General features: G+C 33.5%; 3 protein-coding genes across 3 annotated transcripts; 2 read left to right on the top strand and 1 right to left on the bottom strand.

Annotated features, from left to right (window-relative positions):
- The first annotated feature begins 1,259 nt into the window (after positions 1-1,259).
- Positions 1,260-3,064, top strand: LOC7479258 (elongation factor Tu, chloroplastic). Its single transcript, XM_002304432.4, has one exon. The coding sequence runs from the start codon at positions 1,359-1,361 to the stop codon at positions 2,808-2,810; it is 1,452 nt and encodes a 483-aa protein (XP_002304468.2). The 5' UTR covers positions 1,260-1,358; the 3' UTR covers positions 2,811-3,064.
- Positions 3,065-5,896: 2,832 nt separating this feature from the next.
- On the top strand, positions 5,897-7,869 carry LOC7465835 (BAG family molecular chaperone regulator 1). The gene is made up of 4 exons (XM_002304431.4): positions 5,897-6,597; positions 6,706-6,962; positions 7,061-7,207; positions 7,304-7,869. The coding sequence occupies exons 1-4, from the start codon at positions 6,354-6,356 to the stop codon at positions 7,562-7,564; spliced, it is 909 nt and encodes a 302-aa protein (XP_002304467.2). The 5' UTR covers positions 5,897-6,353; the 3' UTR covers positions 7,565-7,869.
- Positions 7,870-19,180: 11,311 nt separating this feature from the next.
- Positions 19,181-21,372, bottom strand: LOC7465834 (protein DETOXIFICATION 49). Its single transcript, XM_002303525.4, has one exon. It carries the CDS (start codon positions 21,047-21,049, stop codon positions 19,469-19,471), a length of 1,581 nt encoding a protein of 526 aa, XP_002303561.2. The 5' UTR covers positions 21,050-21,372; the 3' UTR covers positions 19,181-19,468.
- Positions 21,373-22,349: the final 977 nt, after the last annotated feature.

Raw genomic sequence — 22,349 nt, 5'->3', positions numbered from 1 at the left:
TCTAAAAAATAAAAAAATTGAAAGATGAAGAAATTAAAATAATAATAATTAACATTTTATAAATTATTTCAAATAAAATAAGTAATAATTAAAAAAATGAAGATCAAATTTGATAGATAAAAAATTTCAATTAAAAAATGATAAGGGAAAAGCAAATAACAATTATAAAAATGAGGACCAAAATTAATATAAAAATTAAATTTTAAAGGATGGAATTGAAAAATAAATATTCAAAACAAAATATATATATAATAATCAAAAGTTTGAGGATCAAATTTGATATAATCAGTAAATAATATGATATTTTTAAATTTTTCACAACTTTCAAAAAGTGTTTTCTGTCCAAAATAAAAGAGAAATACTTCCCTGGAAACTAAGCTAAATTGTTTTTTTACTGGAAAGTATTTTTCATTGACCAACTTTTCTAATGGCAAACAAACACAGTAAATTTTAAAAAATTATTTTTTAAAAAACAAATTTAGCCCAAAAAAAACCCAGTATCTTGTCTGGTGGGTATAGGTACCAGCAAGTTTCTAAAAATTAGAGGACCTTGATGGGTTAACGTGGCTCCAACACAGGCAGGACCTTGAGGCTTAACACAATCACAACGGGACCTCAAATTACGCCATGGTCACCTCACTTCCTATGAACCACAAGTGCCGCCGGCACCGGAAACCCCCCCAAGTTGAAAGAGATCACAGTTTTGCCCTTTTATTGCTGAACTTCATGCCCCTGGTAAAATCTCCACAGTCAATCCTCAAACACAAGTTATAACATGAGTTCCGATCCTCAGTAGTGCCGCTGTGTTTGTCCTCATTTGAGATTGTGGTATAAATGAAAGTTTATCAAAATTTATTTTATTTATTAATTTTTTTATATTTTTGGATTCGTTCTGAATTATTAATATTAAAAATAAATTTTAAAAATAAAAAATTATTTTAATATATTAAACAATCGCTACTATCATATTTACAAACTCATGATTAATCTCCAAATGCCTAAACACACTTTAATTTATAGAATTCCTTGATCATGAGCAACTGTCCACCTACACAGTTACTGTTACCCAACATTCTTTACCAGGACTCTAGGGGCAAGTACTCCTTTAATAACCTTAAACCTTCAAACTCCTGTCCACGTGTTACAACTTGGGAGGTGATTTCATGAACTTTCCATGCTACCCTAGGTGACAACTTGCCTCTAGTCTCAGAAGCAACAGCTTGCAGCAGAGGATAGAACACTCAATAACAGCCATTCTTTGGTTACCCATAAAGAGAGAACAAAACACATCCTCTCATACATTTCTCTCCCAATCAAGAAAACTCTCTCCTCTGTCACTCTCTAATCCGCCACTCCTTATGGCTATTTCCGCCTCAACAACTACTTTCACCTCCACAAACCTCCTCTACCCCCACCACTCAACCACCACATCCACCACATCCACCCCTACTTTCTCCCTAACACCCACCTCGAAACTCCCCTCAAAATCCATCCTTTCGTCTTCTTTTCTCCCCACCCTCACTCCCACCTCCTCATCCTCCCCTCTCACCACCACCCGCCACCGCTTTCTCACTGTCCGTGCAGCTAGAGGGAAGTTCGAAAGAAAGAAACCCCATGTCAACATTGGCACAATAGGCCATGTAGACCACGGCAAAACAACTCTCACCGCTGCTCTAACCATGGCTTTAGCCTCAATGGGCGGCAGTGCACCAAAAAAATACGATGAAATCGATGCTGCACCTGAAGAACGCGCTAGAGGAATCACAATTAACACTGCTACTGTTGAATATGAGACGGAATCTCGCCATTATGCTCATGTCGATTGTCCTGGTCATGCTGATTATGTTAAGAACATGATTACTGGTGCTGCTCAAATGGATGGAGCTATTCTTGTTGTGTCTGGCGCTGATGGTCCAATGCCACAAACAAAAGAGCATATCTTGTTGGCAAAGCAAGTTGGGGTTCCAAATATGGTTGTGTTTTTGAATAAACAAGATCAAGTTGATGATGAGGAGCTGTTGCAGTTGGTAGAGTTGGAGGTAAGAGAATTGTTGTCTAGTTATGAGTTTCCTGGTGATGATATTCCAATTATTTCTGGTTCTGCCTTGTTAGCTTTAGAGGCTTTGATGGAAAATCCGGCTATTAAGAGAGGAGAGAATCAATGGGTTGATAAAATATATGAACTTATGGATAATGTTGATAATTATATACCAATTCCTCAAAGGCAAACTGATTTGCCATTTTTACTTGCCGTTGAGGATGTTTTTTCTATTACTGGTCGTGGGACTGTAGCTACCGGGAGGGTTGAGAGAGGGACAATTAAAACTGGGGATACAGTAGATATTGTGGGGTTGAGGGAGACTAGGAATGTAACAGTTACTGGTGTGGAAATGTTTCAAAAGATATTGGATGAAGCATTGGCAGGTGATAATGTTGGGTTGTTATTGAGAGGTGTTCAAAAGGCTGATATTCAGAGAGGGATGGTTTTGTCGAAGCCAGGGTCAATTACTCCACATACCAAGTTTGAGGCGATTGTTTATGTTTTGAAGAAGGAAGAAGGTGGTAGGCATTCTCCCTTCTTTGCTGGGTATAGGCCTCAATTTTATATGAGGACAACTGATGTTACAGGGAGGGTGGCTACAATTATGAATGATAAGGATGAGGAGTCGAAGATGGTTATGCCTGGGGATCGTGTGAAGATGGTGGTGGAACTTATTATGCCTGTGGCTTGTGAGCAAGGTATGAGGTTTGCTATCAGAGAAGGAGGGAAGACTGTTGGAGCCGGTGTTATCCAGTCCATTATTGAGTAGGTAATAAACTGTAGGAAATATGCTCTATCGGTACTTTTTGGATGGCATTGTCAAACTTCATATCTCAGCTTTGTGCAATTAAACTCCCGCCATTTTAGCAGAACTTTTGAGCCCCATGTCATATATTTTGCAATTTGTTCTTCTTTTGCACTTTGCCCTGATACTTAGTCTAGTTGGATATTGTCTTTGTGAAAATTCAATGTGGTAACTTAACCCTTTCTTGCTTTGGCTTCTAATTGCTGAATTTCAGTGAATTCGAATTGCATGTGTTGGGATGATGGAACAATCTATATTCATTTATCTGTTAATACTGCCCTTGCATTTGCTTGGTTCAATTAGTGTGGTGGTTTTTTCTTGTGTTTTTGTGGCATCATAATTGTGAATGCCATTGTTGATTAGATAGGCTATATTACCTCGACGTGCTTCTGCTCAGTGTCTTTGATCTGATTGTGTGATGGACTGGGGAACCATATCATCTCACTACTGTTTGTTCATATGTGTGCATTTTATGTGCTGCACTTGCTTTTAGATTCAGTTCGTCCACTGTCATTGTAATATTTTCAGTAGTGGGATGAAGATATCGTTTGAGACTTGAGAGTGTAGTTTTGACTGAAATAATTTATAACTAGATTGCTTTGTACTTGAGCAAATAGGACCTCTGAAATGGGTTTTTCTCTTTTCTGTATCAAGTGTAAGGTTATTATTTGTACTTTGTTTGGGAGGGCAAAGGAACATTTGAAGACTGAAAATTAGGGGCCAATCTTCATGCTTATGTTTTCGCAATGCTAAAAATTAACTCCCAAGTTAGTTTACATAGCAAGCAGCCAACTTTTTTCTGGTGATTGGACATGTGTTTATGCACACGAGTATCCATAGATGGTGGAGGTGCCAAGGCTTCCAGGCTTCCAGCACTAAAGTGTGTTCCCAGTTTAAAATTTTTGGAATTCTTAAAGGTCTTGTTAGATAATTTTAGAGTTGCTTAGGATTTATACGAATATTACCTGAAAATCAAATGTTTTTTTTTGCTTTAAATAATTACTTCAATGTTGGGTTGTCACAAATTTAAAGCTGTTTAGAAAAGAGATTTCTATGCTTTTGAATGCTAGTTTTTTTTTTATGTATTTTCTAGGTGTTTTGACTGTGCTATTTTCTACTTACTACATAGAAAATAAGAAAAAACATTTTATTTACAAAGAAATTTAATTTTTTTTATAAATAATAAAATATCAATTTGCCTCTTAAATAATATTATATATATTATTTCAGGATAATTTGAGAAATTTATTCAATTAAATTTCTATTTAATGTTTTTAGTTTTTTAGATCTAAAATTGTAATTCTATGAATAAATTATATTTTAATCTTTAATTTCTAAAATTTATTTACAATTTAGTCACACTTGATTAATAATTCTATTTTAATTTTTGATCAATAGTTTTTATGTGTGTGACTTATTAAGTTTTCTAATAAGTTAATCCAAATATAAATAACAATTCTAAATAAAATAAGATTAAATAAATTAATTTATTATCAATTGAACAATTGATTAATTTATATTTGAAAATCAAGTGCAATGTCTAGCGACATTAATGTTTTTAAAGCAAGAAAAATCTAAAACCCGATTCATTGACTCGATCAGGTTCAATAAATTTAGTTAATTTAATAATATGATTAAAAAAAGCATTGACAATGAACAAAGAGAAAAAAATGATAATAATTAACTATAAAAATTGAGCTATCAATACTCGGAATGAGAAGAAAAAAAAAGCTCATTAAAGACTTAGTATCACTTAACCATGGACGCCACCTCGCCACCATAAAGATCTCATTGAAATAGTTATAACATCACTGCAAAAAATTGCACAGCGACAGTAAAAAAGAGCGCAAATACCATAAGAGCAATGACTCGGAAAATAAATCAAATAAAATATCATGAAGTGAGCATCTCATGTTTACATTTGATCAATTAATTTAATTTAAAAATAAAATTTCTTTTAAAAAAGAATAATAAATACAAAACCCAGAGATAACCTAAATCATTTTCAAAAAGAGTGAAAAACCATATAAAAATAATAATAACAAAGTTTAATATCCAATTAAATAAAAGCCAAAGAATAAAACTAAAAAAATATAAACTAAAAAATAAAAAATAAGCAAACCTAAATAAATTTCTTAAACTAAAAAAACATGCCTTGTGCCTGTGCCTATCAGTGGGCCTGATTTGGTCAGGAACCCATCTTATCTTTTGGTTGAGCCATCTATTATGGAGAACTCGATGGTTTGACTATAATGGGTTGCTCTCTGGGCCTCGTTCACTTGTCCAAACAAGTAATATGGATGGGATGGGATTTTGTTTTCAGCATACATTTGTATGTATGTATGTAATGGCAGCATTCCAAATATTTGACATTGACAACAAAACAATATGCTTTGAATAATATTAATAATGTCAACACCGTTACTCTAACCTTACAACTAAGCAAACATAAACATACAGACAGACAAGGGCTACAGATTTTTCTTTTCTTTTTGTGCCTGTCAGAAGACTTTGCCTTACCATGTTCCTTCCTCCTCCTCCTACTCCTACGTTATTATTATTATTATTATTATTGCCTTCCAGTTCGTAGAAAACGACTGCCTCTTACTTTGGCTCTCTCTCTCTCTCTCTCTCTCTCTCTCTTTCTTTCTTCTTTCGCACATGTTCATTCACCCCAGTTAGATGGAAATCTAGTTTTTATTAATATTAATTGGAAGGATAAAGCTAAACTGGCAATAGGATCCTCTCCCTCTCTCGAGGTCTTGTGTTCGAGCCTCTTTTTCATAATAAAAACAGGAAGGAGTTGGACAAACTTTTATCCTAGAATTTACTTATTAAGCTAAAAAAAATGGTTATAACTATGGAGAGATCAAGAAATAGCAGTTCTGTCAAACTTTATTTATCAAATATATCTTTGATTTAGGTAAAAAAAGAGATTTGCTCTGCGCGCTTCCCTCCATTTAACTCACACCTTTTTTTTAATGGTTAAATTTCCCATACCATATAAACAAATGTCAACGTTTCCATTTTAATTTCGTCTTCTTCATTACAAAAATAATTTCCAAAAACAAAAAAAAATCCTTTCTCCGTTCTTTAGTTCTGTATACATAGATTAGATTCTTCTCCTTCGCTGGCCATTCGTCCCCCCCCCCCCCCCCTTCTCTCCTCCTTGCTTGCTTCAGCAAAGATATCACATCTCTCTCTCTAGCAATATTTCTCCATTAACCATCCTCTCAATATATAAAAAAACATTATTTTGTTTACAAAATCACCACTGTCTTTTTGTATAAACATGTTTTCTTTCATGTAAAATACCCTTCTTGTATTTATAGCAGTTCAGTATTGAGTCCAAATATTACACGCCATGTTCTTTGAACTCAGCAGTTGTTAAACTGGGAAGCACTGCTTGAGATCAATGATGAGAACTTTCTTAGAGATCTAAGGTTCTTTCTTTCTTCTCATCTGCGTTTATCTTAAGCCTCAAGGCAAGTTCAGGGATATATGTAGATGGAACCAATGAAGTCAAAGATTAAGGGGATGTTTACTCAGCGGGGTAAGGAGGACTTTTTTGTTGGCAGAGGCAATATGAATTTTGTTGAAGAATGGGAAATTAGGCCAGGAGGAATGTTAGTTCAAAAGAGAACTACTGCTGATTCCAATCACAACTCTGTTCCTGTTTCCAACATTAAAGTTAGAGTCAAATATGGTTCTTTATGTCATGAAATCAGTATCAGTTCTCAAGCAAGTTTTGGTAATTTCATAATTCTTAGATCACCGTGTCTTTGTTTATATTGATGATACTTTTGACTTGATATTTTTTAGAATGATAAATATTAAGGAGTTGGTTTCTGGGCTACAGGTGAACTGAAAAAAATGCTAGCGGAACATACAGGAGTGCACCCTCTGGATCAAAAGCTGATATTCAAGAAGAAGGAGAGAAATTCGAAGGCGTATTTAGATGTTGCTGGAGTGAAAGATGGATCCAAAATTGTGTTAATTGAGGACATTACCAGCCGCGAAAGGCGTTGTCTTGAGATGCTCAAATCTGCTAAGATAGAAAAGGGTTCGAAGTCATTGCAACAAGTAAGCTTGGAAGTTGACCAGTTTGGTGATAAGGTAAGTAAACTTTACTAGAGATAAAGATTACACGGGTGCCTCTAGCAGATATCAGATTTTAAAGTTTCTGAGAAATTCTTTTTATTGCAATTTGGTAGGTGACATCCTTGGAAACAACAACTTCCAAAGGAGGAAAAGTAGCAGAGAAAGACGTGGATGGTTTGACTGAAATCTTGATGGCAAAATTAGTAGCATTGGATGGGATTTTTGTTGAGGGAGACTTGAAGTTGCAGAAGAGAATGCAGGTATTATGGGACTTCTAATTGGTCTACTAGCTTTCTTGTTACACATTTCAATTCGATTAATGTTCAAGTTCTTGCTTTGCCTTGTCTTTCATGAAGGAAAGGAAAGTTCAGCAGTACATTGAAGCTCTTGATAGGCTCAAGTTAAACTATTCTACTGCCAATACCAGTGGAGGCAAAATCCCATTGCAGCAACAAGATAATTCAACTGGGAAAATGCCAATACCAAAGCAAAAACAGTCAGTTCAGTCCAAACAGCAGAATGCTACAATGCAAATGCCAACACAGAAGCAGCAGCGACCAGTATTGAGTAATTCCGAGTCTTTTGTGGTCACAACAGCATGGGAAACTTTTGATTAAGCTGTGGAGATAATGTTTCCACGAGTTCTTAGCTGAAGTGGGAGCAATTTAAAGAAAAAGGACGGTTAGCTATGCTTGGATTTCCATTTTTCTGTCACTTTTGTTTCTTTACTCATTCCTTGCTGTTTTAGATTTATGATTTGTTTTTCTTTTTTGAAAATAAACTAAATTGGCTCTTAGCAAATTGTATATAGCATATAGCAGAAGGTGCACAGCGAAGGGAGAATTTCTTATATGTACCACATTATGTTATAGAGTAGTTGTAAATTCGGGCAAGTGGAATTATATTTTGAAGATGTTGACTCGATGGTGGTGTGGCTCGGGACCACAGAACACCTAATCTTGTGTTCATACTTCCTGTATTTTACCAAACAGTTCAATAAAAGTTATTTTGAAACTAATACAAGTTAAAAAATAATATAATTTAAACACAATCATAATTATAAATATTAATTTTGTAACCACAATTATTGAAAATAAACAATTGCTATTATGGTTGTTGCAAAATCAATATTAAAAAATAGTTGTTAATTCTTAATAGTAATTATATTAATTTAAATTATGTTATTTTTATAGCCCGTGATATTTTCCAAATTTTGTTTTACCTGTGTTGTTTTTCTTTTATAAAAAAAATCCTCATACCTCATAGCCTACTGACTCATCGGTAATTAACGGAGAAAAAAAAATCTTACTGTCTTGGGACCGTTACTCCAATTAATCAAATCCACTTTATTCAGTCATTTATTGCCTGTAGCAGATTTAGTACACAGTACTCATCTGAGGAGAAGTAAATAATTTCTGATTCGGATCATAGAGATTCTTCGTTTCTATATATATACAAGGGGAAAAGGAGAGTAGGGGGGTAATATTTATGTAATAATTAGGATAAAACAAATCATTCCAAAATGATAGAAAGGTAGACTTGATATTGGAAGGCAGGACACATAGCGTTGGAAAACAGGTAGAATGGTTAATCATCTCAAAGGCAACATGTTTAAGCGTTGGTTAACGTAAAATTCCAATTAAACACATAGATTAAGTTACCCCCGGAAAAATTCTCCATCACAGCTGTTCTCCCTCTTGCTGAGAGAAAAAGATCGATGTCATATTGTCTTGGTTTACAAAACTATTGGCTTGACGTGATGGGAGTACCAGTTAGAATCAAGAATTCAGAGACATGCACATGGATAGGTTTTGCTGGTGAAGTTTGAGGTGACATGATGTCAAATTTTACTCATGCATAGAAAAATCAATTTCATGCAATCCTGCTCAGTGATTATGAAAGCTTTTATTAAATAGTTCAACCTAATAATTGAACCTCTAATGCCAGCCAGTTGTGAATAATCAAGTCTGAGAACTTTTATTAAACAGTTCAACAATATTTTTAACTTTTATTTAATAGACTTAAAGTGGATGTTAGAAAAAAAAGGAGCGAAAGGGCTGTCTATTTTCGTTTTCTTAATTTACCAGAAATCTCAGTAAACGTGTTATCATCTAAGGTGATGGTGCCAGAAAGAAGGAACAAAAAGCAAAGAAGAAGAAAGAGAAGAGGCCCAATGGTTACTCGACTAGGCAATAATAATACCTCGAGTGGATTCAAAACATCCCTGAGAAACTTTACCAGTCAGAGGGAGAACATCATGAGGAATAAGAAATGCAAGAACCGAGAGGGATTCTATTCATGTGATGCCTAAAAAGTAGCTGCAAACTCAAGGTAATTCTCTCGAACATGCCAAGAACTCCCAGTTAATTAGCTTTGGAGTAAAGAAAAAGGTAGGGGCCATCCTTGTTCCTTCTTTTCTTTGTTCTTCCTTTCGTTTTCCCTGTGGACAAATGCATTTGATAGCATCAGAGTTTCCCTTCTGTATGATGGGGCACACTTGCGTTTCCTAACTTTATTTCATGCCATGAGGGGAAAGCAAGGGTTTTGCTTTTTGACAGGTGTTGCTGCGAGGCTTTGACTAACTCTTAGGAGATGGGCCTCTTGCATGTGAACTGGAAATGAGGATGCAAGATGGTACCCCAAGAAAGTTGCCGATCTACTTTCTTAAAAAACAAGGTTATTAAACTTAGACATTGATATGTTGGACTTTATCAGTCGGTAGTGACATTACCCTAACAGCATTAACATTAAGGAAACACCTATATGACATGGGATGAATCTTACTTCATATGTAGTGAAGCGTGTTAATATATTCTTTGTTTCGTAACTCAATTGGTTAGTATGTATCATATAAACCGTTCTAGGTTCGAGCTATGCCGGGAGTCATATTTTCATTTATACGTTTAAAAACACTAAAATAAGGTAATAATGTTTTTTTTTTTTAATCAATAATTAATAGTTTTATCTAGCAGTTCAATTGGTTAACGTGTGAGTTTTAGCCAAAGATCACTGGCTCGAGTTACGGTGTGAGTTATATTAATTTTTATGCCACATATAGCCTGTCATTTTAAAAAAAATAAAAGAAGCGGTGAATGACTTGGGCTTTTTAACAAACTCAGCCATGTTGGGCCATTTTAGCCTGCATTTGGGCTATCTTTTTATTAGATTTTTAGGGTTTTTCTTTTTCTTTTTATTCTTTAATGTCAAGTTTTTATTGAATTTTACCCTTTTTAGGGATAACATAGGAGTACAAATGTTGTAAATACTTAATGACACATAAATTTTAGTGCTAAAAAAAAATATTGTTGCAAAGGCGCTCATATAATAACAACTTATTTAACCTAACTTATAGGAGTTTTTCATAAACAAGTAAAGTGGGAGCTAAAAATAAGTAATAATATTCAACCAACTTCATAAAGTCCTTCCTAAAAGGTTATGAAGCCTGATAGGATAGTGGTTGGAAAACAAATTAAATGTTCATAAAAACCCGCAACTATTCAGGTTGTATGTGAAATTAAGATTATAAAAAGATGTAAACTTATATTTTTGATAGAAAAATATAAAAATGAAACATATTATAAAGTGTGGATATAGATGCATGTAGTCTAGAATTAGTAGTAGGCGTTGGTAATATGATGTAGGTCCTAGGCATTTAGGCCGGGAAAATTTGTATAAATTTCGTAATGTTAATATTTAAAATAAAGATCTAACCTTAAACTTCTAAACTAAAAGGGAAGGCTTTCTTGACTATAATAAACTCACAACAAGAATTGTTAATTGATGCAGAGGAATCTAGGAGGGTTTAAATATTTACAGTGAAAAAATTCATGGTTGAAAAGAAAGATTAGGTGGTTGATACTGTAGAAAAGGTAAAACTTGTACTACTAGAATAGTCCAAGAACCCTAATTTTTTAAAAAAATTACAAGAATAAGTAAAGTATATTTGTTAATTATGCTTTTATAAAATGAAGATTACTCATACTTAATAAAAGATTCCAAATACAAAATAAAAATTACTCAAGGCTTCACTTATTAATTAGACATATATAAAAAATAAAAAATATATTTATTTTTAATATTTTAAAAATCTTATTTATAGTTTTATCCATGTCTCTCATTCTTTTTAAATCGGCTTTGACAGCAATGTTGTAATAGCTCGACATTTGATAAGTGAAGCATGTTTTCCTTAATTAAACAATGTTCATTGAATGATTTAATTAATCCTTCGATATGTACATGTGACTAGTTGTACTTGTGCTTGATAGAATACAAATTAAGTTTATTTAAGGCATCAACTAAAGTTTATTTAAGCATCAACTAAAACTTGTAATATTTGTAACTTGGCTTTCATGTCGGAAGTTTGTAAAAAATGCTGTTTTTTATTTTATTTTATTTTTTTATATATAGCTTCGTGCGAGAAATAGTGACTCCAAAGTGAGGAGCTATATATTCGAAGAAATTGGCAACATCTTCATGTAATAAGCAGTTAAATTATATATAAGACTTGCTGCTGCTTTGGAGATTAATCCCAACCTCCGTCGTCACCTTGTGCAATTTGGCACATACGCTAACGTGGATCCATGTCGGTTTCTGAAAAGTTGGTGGTTATCTTTCCAACTCCAGTCATGGCTTCTTAATGGTAAGCTAGTTAATCCCATGGAAGGAATTGGCCACGACTCTCTATCAGCTAAGACAGAGAGCAATACTTATCGTCCCAGGGTATTAGCCTGCAATCAATCAAGCGAAGCTTTGATCAATTCCATCTCGTTAGGAAGTATTTAATTGGTATGATTGTGCTAAAGTGTATTCATGTTATAAGTAGATTTTAACCTACAAAATAAGGATGCTTGTTAATTTCTTAATTTAAGGTAGATTTAGCCTAGGCAATAGGAATTCACGTCGTGAACTTCTATATATGAGACGTCAAAAGCCCGCGTCTTAGAAATTTTTTGACTTCGGCAATAATGAAGCAGCTCAAGACGTAGCCTAGCGCATCATGGGCTGTCTTTAAGAAGAGAATGTACGTTCTTGTTTGTGCTAATTAATGTCCTTAAAAGCCTGTTTTCTTGTAGTGTTGGGTACTATTTTCTTTCATCAAGAGCAGCCGTACTGAGTGTGTGGATTTAAAATGGGTACTATGCATGGATAATCAGCTCCGAGTCATGTATATAGAAGATGCCCTCTTCTCTGTATTGCGTGATGTTTCATCCTCCTATACGATCATGCAAATGAAACAGAGCCTCACATGATCATGTCGTTAATATTTGCATACTTCCACTGAACAACTCATACAGATGGGGACCGAGCAGACGACATGCAAAGAGCAGAAGGCATTATCAAGCTTTATAGTTTATGATTAATAAGACAGCATAAATGGGTGCTTGTGATTAGTAGGCTTTGGACTCATTTGTGCACGAACATTTTTGATGATGCTTACATGAGAACAAAACGTCTATTTGTTAGCAAAAACACATGGCAGCGCAGCTTATGAAGATGATAAAAGCTGATTCTAGCTAGAACCAACCAATTCGTTCTGTCATTGTTGATTTCCACGGACCTTAAAACAGCTTATCATCAAAATTAGGAATTCAAGGGACATTCAAACACCACCCATTCAAGGCAAACAGGTTCATCCTTGAGACATAAGAATAAGGGCCAACTTGACTTCCTCTTTCTAGAATTCCCTCGGCTCAGTTTCGATATGGCACCGGTTGTTAGACTCATGGCACTGGTTTATATAGATTCGCCCTTTAAATCTGGATATGGGCTAAAGGGTACAGGGTATGAAATAAAGGACATAATCTGTCAAGTCGCCCACCACCCCATATATATAAGAGTTCCCTTGTTTTCTCTTGAGAGAAGAAGAAGCAGCAAAAACGACTAGATCCTTTCACGCTACTTTAAAATGAATGACATGATTTTAATAAATATTTGTTGTCCAAATTAAAATATAGCAAATAATAATTAGACTCGTGAGTATACATGTAGTTTATATCCACGTAATATATTTATAAGATTATGGTAAAATATTTGCTATCATAAAAAAAATGCAATCACTTAATATCTTTCGGGTGCTACTAAATTTTCTCCCAAAACTTTGTTAGTTCCACTATTTGACTTTCTAAAATGAATGCCGTAAATCCTCCCATTCATCTTTATTTTGTGCAAATAAACATCAATGACAGCTGGTTGTACGTAGAAATAATAAAGTTGATAATACATTTAAAAGCACTCATATATATTTTTTTAAATTTAAATTATTGAATTCAAAATAGATGATAAAATTTAGAACATGCATGACCAAATCATTTCCCCCCTCTGAACAAATATATATGCTCTGGTATTTATCATGCATGAACTTTTAATAAAATAGTGGTAATCATTTCATTAATTTATTAAATATAGATTATAAAACAGGCTCGTTTTTTCTTTTCCAAATGACTAGTAAAGCTGCCATGTGCTTAACACTTGTCTTCAAAATCTCCATTTATTTAGGGAGGGAGGGGCAGCATTACATTAAAAAACGTGTCACCATGGATTTATCACCTCGAATTCATTGTTTTCTTGTATGTTCCAGAAAACAAGCAAAATTTATCGTCAATCACGCAATTGAAAAATGTTGCTCATGACCAAGATTGTTGAAAAGATTGAAGCAAAGCTCAACTTAATTTGCTGTTAACACCATGCTTTGGGAAAATATGAGCGATCTGTATTAAGTTGTTGCTATTTAATTAATTGATAGTGTGATTAATCTCTTAACTTCAACGCTTTGCAAGCATGCTTAATTTCCTGGTCAAGTTTTACAAGTACCTCTTGACATTTCTGTTGTTCTTAATTTCCTGCTGGCTGTACAGATAAACGTTCCATCTAATCCTTCTGTTGTAGGGTGTTAGAAATGTGATAGCTAGTTGTTTTTTGTTTTTTATTTTAAAATATATTAAAATAATATATTTTTTTATTTTTAAAAAATTATTTTTGATATCAGCACATCAGAATGATTTAAAAACATATTAATTTAAAATAAAATAATAAAAAATAAAATAAAATTTTAAAAACATTTCCAAAACACAAATGCTAATAAGAATTTTTCTGACATCTTCTAGAATGGTCAGTTGATCGACTGCTTTGAAATCTTATAAATAATCAATTTTCAGATTAAGAGACAGAGAAGCTTTCATGTTGGAGATAAAATGGTAGATCCTTTACAAGGGAGATGATCGTGACGAGATTGAGAAACTACAACATCTTTGTTACGCGTTACAATAGGTTTGATCAATTTTGATAGTGTAAGAAAATATTCATGTGGTATTAATGTTTTTTCTAATAAAAAAAATTAAATAATAAGGATGGATTTTACATGACCTGATTGATTTTGTGGGTAAAAAAAATTTAAATTATTGATAAAAATATAGTTTAACTCAAAATAAATATTTAAAATGATATTTTTTTTATAAATATTGAGACAATAGCATGTTTGATTGATTAGAGTTAATATATTTAACCTGTGAATCCGTATATCGGATGATAAAATCATAATAACTCTATAAAAAATGAATTAAAATAAAATATAAAATTTAATTTTTAATAAACTCAATATTGAATGAAGAAATTAAAAATTAAAAATTAAAAAAACCATATTATTTTAAGTTCTATAACAAGTTATGTTAACTTGCCTTGTATATGTTAATTGTTATAATTCAATTTCATATATATAAGTAAATTACTTTGGTTTATATTTATGCATGCTATGGATTTTGTGTTAAACTAAACAATTATCTAATCTGCAGGAGGCCAAAAATGGCCAACGGGATACACACGCAGAGCAACTATACGGCCCATAAACAGTGCGAAGACACTCTGGTTGGGTTGACTTTGATTTGTGTGTGTCACAATAATGGACTGCTATGTGCATGCACACAGAGGTGATCACGTGGCTAGCTAGGACGGCCAACATGCCTCGTGTCTGACATCCAAGTGTACAGGCATGGGTGCACGACCCATCCATGTGGTATATTGTTAGGCAGATCGTACTACTGGGGGGCCATGGCCTCGCTAGAAATTCAAGATTTCCCCCCTAATAATTTTGTTTAATATTCAACATTATTATTATTATTATTATTAATGGAATGGGATTGATCATTCATTTATGCAGTGCATAATTCCATTGAAATAACTACAAAAAAGAGAGTATATTATTAATGTCCAGGCTGCTAGCCAAGACTTTCTAGGCCATGCTTCTCACCAAAACAATAATGACCGGGCTAGTTTTTTAAAATTCTTTATAAAAATCTAGTTGTTTTTATGTGTTAAAAATATTTTTTAAAAATTAAAATTATTTTAGTTCCTTTAAATTAATATTTTTTGATATTTTCAAATTGTTTTGATATTAAAAATAATTTTTTAAAAAATAAAAATTATAATTTTAATGTATTTCTAAATAAAAAACATTTTAAAAAACAAATATTATCTTACTCGAAAAAAAAAATCAACCTCTGCTGCTGCTTTTTATATATTCCTCAACCGACTTTGAATGTATTATGGAACTTTGACAACTTAAATGGCTGGATTTAACGACAGTTCCATCGTTATATAATTCAGTCAACCTACAGTGCTATATATAATTAATGCCTTTAATTTAAAACTGAGGTCCACAAGTCCGATCAGGTGTTTTAGCAATAGTCAAGATCTAAATAATTCCGTAACGGGCTTGCTTTATTGCCTTCTATAATCCAGGAAAAAAGAAGAAGAAATTCTCCGATTTACTTCCCCTGATTAGAATATCCGATCTGGGTTTATCAATCTTACTCATGGTGCCGTGCTGTTTGCGAATTCCTTGGAATGTTTTAATTAAATTGCCCCGTTAACGTATATGGTGCAACCCTAGTTTAAGTACTTATTAAAGATGAATAATGCATCCATTTTATGAGAACTTTATATGCATTTTTTCTTTTTCTTTTTTAATTTATTTTTTTTACTTTATTTTAGAAAGCCAAAATATGACTAAAACATTTCTTTTTATTTTTTATTTATTTATGTTGAATTTGATAATATTTTTTTTATAAGTTCTTATGTATTTATCAAAATTTTCATGAGAGAAATTAAATTGAGAAATCATATCTATGAAAAGAAAAATACATATTTACCCCTTCAAGTGTGTTTCATGAACAAATTCATAATTATTCTCTCCATTATATGTGATTTACAAGGCGCAGATACTCACTATAGTATTTGCTAATTAATTTAAGATAAAAGAATTTAATTATTTTTTCTTTATTTTTTTAAATAAAATCAAAACTCTGGGGAGTGCGAGCAAAAATTTTGAAAAAAAAACAGAGATTCCATATGCATATAAATAATAAGAAATAGAAAAATTCTTTAAGCAATTTTTTTTAAATTGTTTTTTTAACTTTGATCAATTTTTTCTCTAAAATTAGAACCAATAGAAAGGAATCTAACATGTATCCCTCTCTATACCTTTAAAAGTTAAAATTAACGATTATTTAAATCAATTATAAACGGGGAGTCTTTATTAAAAAATATATATATTATAATTACCTCTACTATAACTAAACCCACCAATATATTAATATCACAGTCAGGCGTGAGAGAATTAATAATGCATTAGAACGAGCTTGAATTTGTTTATAAAATTAAAGGGTACTTAAACAAAAAGAAACAGTGATTAAACTATAAGCTACCAACTAATTACGCATGAACGCAGCCGTCCCGGTCCCAACTAGGCATGTTGGTATTTTTTTTTTCCTAACATGTATTATCAATGTTATCATAAGAACTCCTCACTCAATTAACATACTGTCAATTATAAATTCCATCTTAATTTTTTTTAATTATTTGCTTTTGATCATCCGAGCCCAATATTTTTATACAGTCTAAGTTTGATTTAATAAAGTAAAAACAGAAAAACATTACTAGAAGTAGCCGCCGGCCTTGCTATGTATATGGGACGGCCGTTCCATTTTTCCAAAAAGACGACGGTCGGTACACTTGGCTGCCTGCTTTTTGCTAAGAAATGTTTTGGCAGCTCATTAATCTATAGGATAAAAATAATCGATGACGGCTAATATATGGTATGGTAAAAGGGTGCGTGTGCAATCTATATATCTTTTTCTATTATTATTAATATAAATATACAGATTAATTTATACATATCACAACAAATTTATATATATATTTTTTTTTAGTTTAACATGAGTGTCCGGGCTAGCTTGCGCACACCTCGACTAATCCCACGAGCCCTGAAATTAACGACCATGTAAACCTCCAGTGATCATCACTCGAATCTGAGACCACAGAGGAAACAAACCTCTTGTCCCAAGCTTTTACTATATAGTTACAACAAATTTATATCTTAATCCATAAGGTATTGACTTCGTGCTTTTGTAAATTAGTCATATATGGAGCAGACGTGTGTGTGTCCTTGATTTGTGATGAGCAGACGGGCAATGACGCGGCCGTCTTTACAATCTTGATTCCCAAATTTCAATTTTATCAATAAAATCTAAATTCATCTCTTAAATTTATCTTTTTACTAATTAAATCTCAAATAAAATTAATTTAATTCATTAAAAATATAATCAAATCCTTATACATAATTAAATATTTTAATTTGATCTAAATTAATTATTAAGAAGCATTAAAATTTTAATTTGACATATCAAAAATTAATTATGTCTATAAATTTAATTTTTATGCAAATTCATTTAATAATCATTTAATTTGATCTTAAATTTATATTATTTTTTTATTTTTGGGTGCAATGGAGTACGATTAAGCTCTAAATTTCTCTCAAAATTCTAGCTTGATTATTCTGTATATATTTGAGACCTTCCTCTATTAATTTTATCAAATTACTAGTCTTCTTGTTATTATTGTTTTTTTATTTTTTACAAGGAAAAAGGTAAATTAGGGAATAATACAAAACTAAATTATGACAGTTATAAGAATAATTAAATTTAATTAGTTTAATTTTAATAAAAATTCATGTTATGTGAATGATTGTGTTTAATTGTGCGAGTTGGGAATGAATTGCGACCAAAGTGTTTTGTTTTCCGGGCGGCAGGGAGGTAGAGGCTGAAAAAAATTACACTGTGCTGGATTTCTAAATAATATTTGGATTGTGATATTTTATTTTTTGTTTTATTGTGCCAAGTTCCCGGAAAACTCCGTAGAAAATCAGAATCCCACGCGTTAGTTACTTGGATATTTGGAGAAAAGAATGGAATGGGCCGTCTAATGTACAGTGTGTAAATTGTTTATATTGTGGCCGCAGGTCCTTGTACCTCAACCGCGCTCATGTCCCCCTTTCAAAAGACACCTACGGTCAACCTCTTTTTCCAACTGAAATAAATACGTGCTTTGATATTTATAACAGCATTAAATATCATCCCATGCAAACTTAAATGTGTTGTAAGTTTCTTTTTTTATTATTTATTTAGAAGAGATTTAATTTTTTTTCTCCAGAAGAAGAAGTCTATAATTGACAGTTGAGTTATAATTTAATTAAAAAAATACAAATCTTTTTATGGATTATGGAGAATATTGCAACCATGTGGCTAAACATTTATTTATTTTTAATTGCCTCAATTAATTTTATTCTAAGAAATTTCTCAAAAAAATTTAGAAAAGGAAGATAATTTTCAATGAAAAAGATATATAGGTTTTTAAATTATTTTGCTTAATATTATTTCTTTGAAATAACGATACACAACCATTATTAAGTTGGGCTATTTCTTTTTTTTACGGGCATATATATATTTGTGTTTTTAAATTGTACACATTGAGTTAATTTCTTCTTCTACACAAAAACGTCATTACCCTTCCATGATTTAACCTTCTTTCATTAGTCAAGTTGGTTCTAACATAGTGTGTTATATGCAAAAATGAAAATAAATGAGAAGGCACAAATCTGCTCAGGAAAAAAAAAACTATACTGAATTATTCAGAGGAAGATAAAAAAGAAAGAAAGGGTCATGGTGACCCGATCCAAAGAGGGGGGGCTAGGTGCGAGAAGAGTCGTTTTTGGAGTCGGCAGCCATAAAGGTTGGCCAGTCAAACTCCTTGGCTTCTCTACCCCACGCGATGAGCTGCTTGTGGGCGTACACTTCACACTGGAATCTCAAGTTTTAGATTCCTGGGAGCCTTCCTGAATAGGAAATTTGTTATGCGCCAGCCTCCTTTCCCAAAGAACACACTACCATCCGGACAAAAGAACAAAAAGAAAATCAAACAGCAAAAATATATTCCCATTGTTACTTTCTTTGTATTTGAAGCAACTAATATATTCCCTATCTCTAAATTTCAACTAGTTTCATGATCTCTTTACAAAGTACTGCAAAAATTTAAGAATAAAGGGAATCTTAGTGATAGCTGCTAGGAAAGATCGCCGAAGAATGAAAACTCACCCCATCATCCTCGCAGGGGTTTACGGGAGACAATGTGATGGCACGAACATCAATTGAAATTCGTGAGAAAATATGTGGCATCATCACATCGGTTACCAATCAAACCAATGAATCATTACCATCTAATGAGCTGGATGAATTCTTGGGATCTTTCAACTTCTCATCCTCTTCGTTGTGGTCAGCATCGTTAGATACATTTCCAGTTAGTTCCTTGGCTCTCTGGGCTTGGCATTCCCAATCTGTTCTAGCCAGAACGAACAACATGGTCACGACACATGAGCCCTGGGCAGCTAACAAACCCAACCAGAGTCCTTTAAAATCAAAGCCAGCATAAAAACTCAACCAAACAGCAACAGGCATGCCCACAAGGTAAAAGCATCCCAAATTGATATTTGCACCTATTTTAGGCCTTGCCGTGCCTCTCAAAACACCACAACCTGTTGTTTGCGGGCAATTTCCAAGCTCACAAAGGCCAATTATAGGCAAAACCATTGATGTCAATGCAATAATCTCTGCATCTTGAGTGAACATGCTAGCCCAAATCTTCCTCACCATGACAGCAAAACACAATGCTGCAAATCCCAAGACAAAGCTTGAAGAGAGACCAACAGTAGCAGCAAGCTTGGCCTTTTGAGGATTATTAGCACCTAGTTCATTGCCAACTCTTGTTGACACACCAAAGCTCAAAGAAGATGGGAAAATGTATATAAAAGCTGTGGTTTGAATTAAGATTCCCATTGAAGCAACGGTAGCTGTTGGATTTAACAATAGCCCACAGAGTAAAATCATGATCTCATACCACCACCATTCAAGGCAAACCGAAATGCAGCTTGGAATTGCCAAATTCAATAAAGATCTCCACCCTTTTAAGCATTCCAATGATATCCCACCCCAAGTTTTCTTGGACACGCCAGAGATCATAACGTAAATGACCAATGATCCTACAAGACTGAAGTTGGTCCAAACTGCGCCTAACGCAACGCCTTTGATTCCAAGATTGAATACGGAGACAAGAAGGTAGTTAACAGGTATGTGAAGAAGAATAGAAAGGGTTGCACAAAATGTTAGAGGCAGAGTAATTGACTGACTCCTGAGATATATACGCAAAGGATGCAAAATGGATTGAGCAACAAGGTCAGGGAGGGAGTAAAGAATGTAGAGTTGTGCTTCCGTGGAAATATCATCTTCTTGACCACAAAAGAGAAGGATCTTTTTCATGTTGAACCACAATAAAGCAATAGGGATGGAAACTAAAAAAAGCAAAAGAATTGTTCTTTGCAATGCGAGGCCAAGAAGTTTGTATCTTTTGGCACCAAAAGCCTGTCCACAAATGGGTTCCATTCCCATGGAAAGACCGGAGAGAATAGAGTAGCCGGTGATGTTAGCAAACCCAATTGCCAGCGAGCCACCTGCTAAAGCCAGTTCTCCTTGGCGACCGAGAAAGAGCATGGAGATCATGGAGCGAGAATAGAGTAAAAGACCAGTTAATATCATTGGAAGTGCTATGTTGGCTATGCATCTTGCTTCTCTGATTGCAAGAGCGAGGTGAGTCCTCTGTTGATTTTCAAATGTTGGGTCCTTGGGGATCAAAGCCGTTATTAGCCTGTCAGATTCCTGTACTTTGGATGATGGGTCTATTTTGCATTTGCAAGAATGAGAAGGTGAAGATAACTGGCACATCTTGTGGACTTAATCGAGAGAGAGAGGGGGAGAGGTGATTTGGGGTTTTGGGGGATTTGAGAGAGGGGAGTCAAGGAGAGGTTTAAATGGAGAGCTTGTTTGGGCACATATGACATCGTGATCTTTACTCTCTAGACGGCTTTTTTAGACCGATAAAAAAAGAAAATTAAAAAACAGGAGGAAAGATGGGATATTTATTACTTCGTCAGAACTTGAGTTCCAACCGAGTCTTGGAAACCTTTCCAGGCGTCCTTTTATGACCGATCACAATGCCATTGTCGGGGCCTGCAAAGGGGAAAGTCATCCCAAAAGGCAGAGAGAGAGAGAGAGATTTTTTGTGATGACAGCTTAAGGATGGCAAATGGGGTTACAACAGGTGTCAGGTATTTTTGAGAAGCAGTAACTCCATGATTTCTCAATTAATTAGTTCTTAGCATAACCAAAAAAACCTAAAGTCTAAAGAGGGCGTGCGAGCGTTCTTATTACAAGGCATGAAGAATGTTTTTGCGCCTTGAACGCGCAATGAAGAGGATTGGCTCGGGGTTGTTGTCAACAGAGACATATTTAAGTGGTGGACGGTTACATAAATCGGACCCGTTCTGGAATACTAGGGATCGAGCCTATACCACATGTAGTTGGCATCTATAATTTGTTTGCTGGCCACATCAATTCCCTGTTGACATGAGTAATATGATTTGTCTCAAATTAGTGCATTATGTCTCATTTTGCGGGACTGCACATGGAATAATACTATGGATCCAACCAAAGTTGATTGAGGGACGAGACCTTTGAGTTGATGTAAACGGGGGAAATTAACATAAAACCACTTAATATTTAACACCTTTCTCTCCTCGGAAGATGTTTCAAATTTGAAATCCTTAAAAAGTTTTTACTCTTGCAAATGTACCGAAAGAGACTAATTAAGATCAAATTCAGTTTATAAATAACTTGAGATATCAAGAAAGGAGGTTTTTTTTTGTTTTAAGAAGGTCAAGGAAGGAGGTTGCCTTGTTACGTTTTGCCAACAACATTAAGTCTCTATATAAGCATAATATTGGTGTCAAAAGAAAAAAAAACATCTATCAATTTTTGTTTGCCATTTCATCAATAATTAAATCACTAATATAATATTTTCTTGTTGGTTTCATTAACAAAACGTAAGCATTTTTCATCATTAATTTTGTTGTAAAGTTCTAAAATTTCTTAATCATTCTATAACTTTTCAATAAAATGACATATATATTGCTAATGAAATCACCGATGTAGTTTTTTTCGTTGAAAATTTAATATTTTTTGAGTT

The sequence above is a fragment of the Populus trichocarpa genome, chromosome 3, assembly GCF_000002775.5.
Source record: "Populus trichocarpa isolate Nisqually-1 chromosome 3, P.trichocarpa_v4.1, whole genome shotgun sequence".
NCBI lineage: Eukaryota > Viridiplantae > Streptophyta > Magnoliopsida > Malpighiales > Salicaceae > Populus > Populus trichocarpa.
This window is presented reverse-complemented; position numbering and strand designations above follow the sequence as displayed.

Coding starts and splice junctions, on each gene's coding strand:
- LOC7479258 (XM_002304432.4), top strand. CDS start 1,359: ATGGCTATTTCCGCCTCAACAACTACTTTCACCTCCACAAACCTCCTC.
- LOC7465835 (XM_002304431.4), top strand. CDS start 6,354: ATGGAACCAATGAAGTCAAAGATTAAGGGGATGTTTACTCAGCGGGGT. Junction 6,598..6,705: donor CAGTTCTCAAGCAAGTTTTG/GTAATTTCATAA, acceptor TCTGGGCTACAG/GTGAACTGAAAAAAATGCTA. Junction 7,208..7,303: donor AGTTGCAGAAGAGAATGCAG/GTATTATGGGAC, acceptor TCTTTCATGAAG/GAAAGGAAAGTTCAGCAGTA.
- LOC7465834 (XM_002303525.4), bottom strand. CDS start 21,049: ATGTGCCAGTTATCTTCACCTTCTCATTCTTGCAAATGCAAAATAGAC.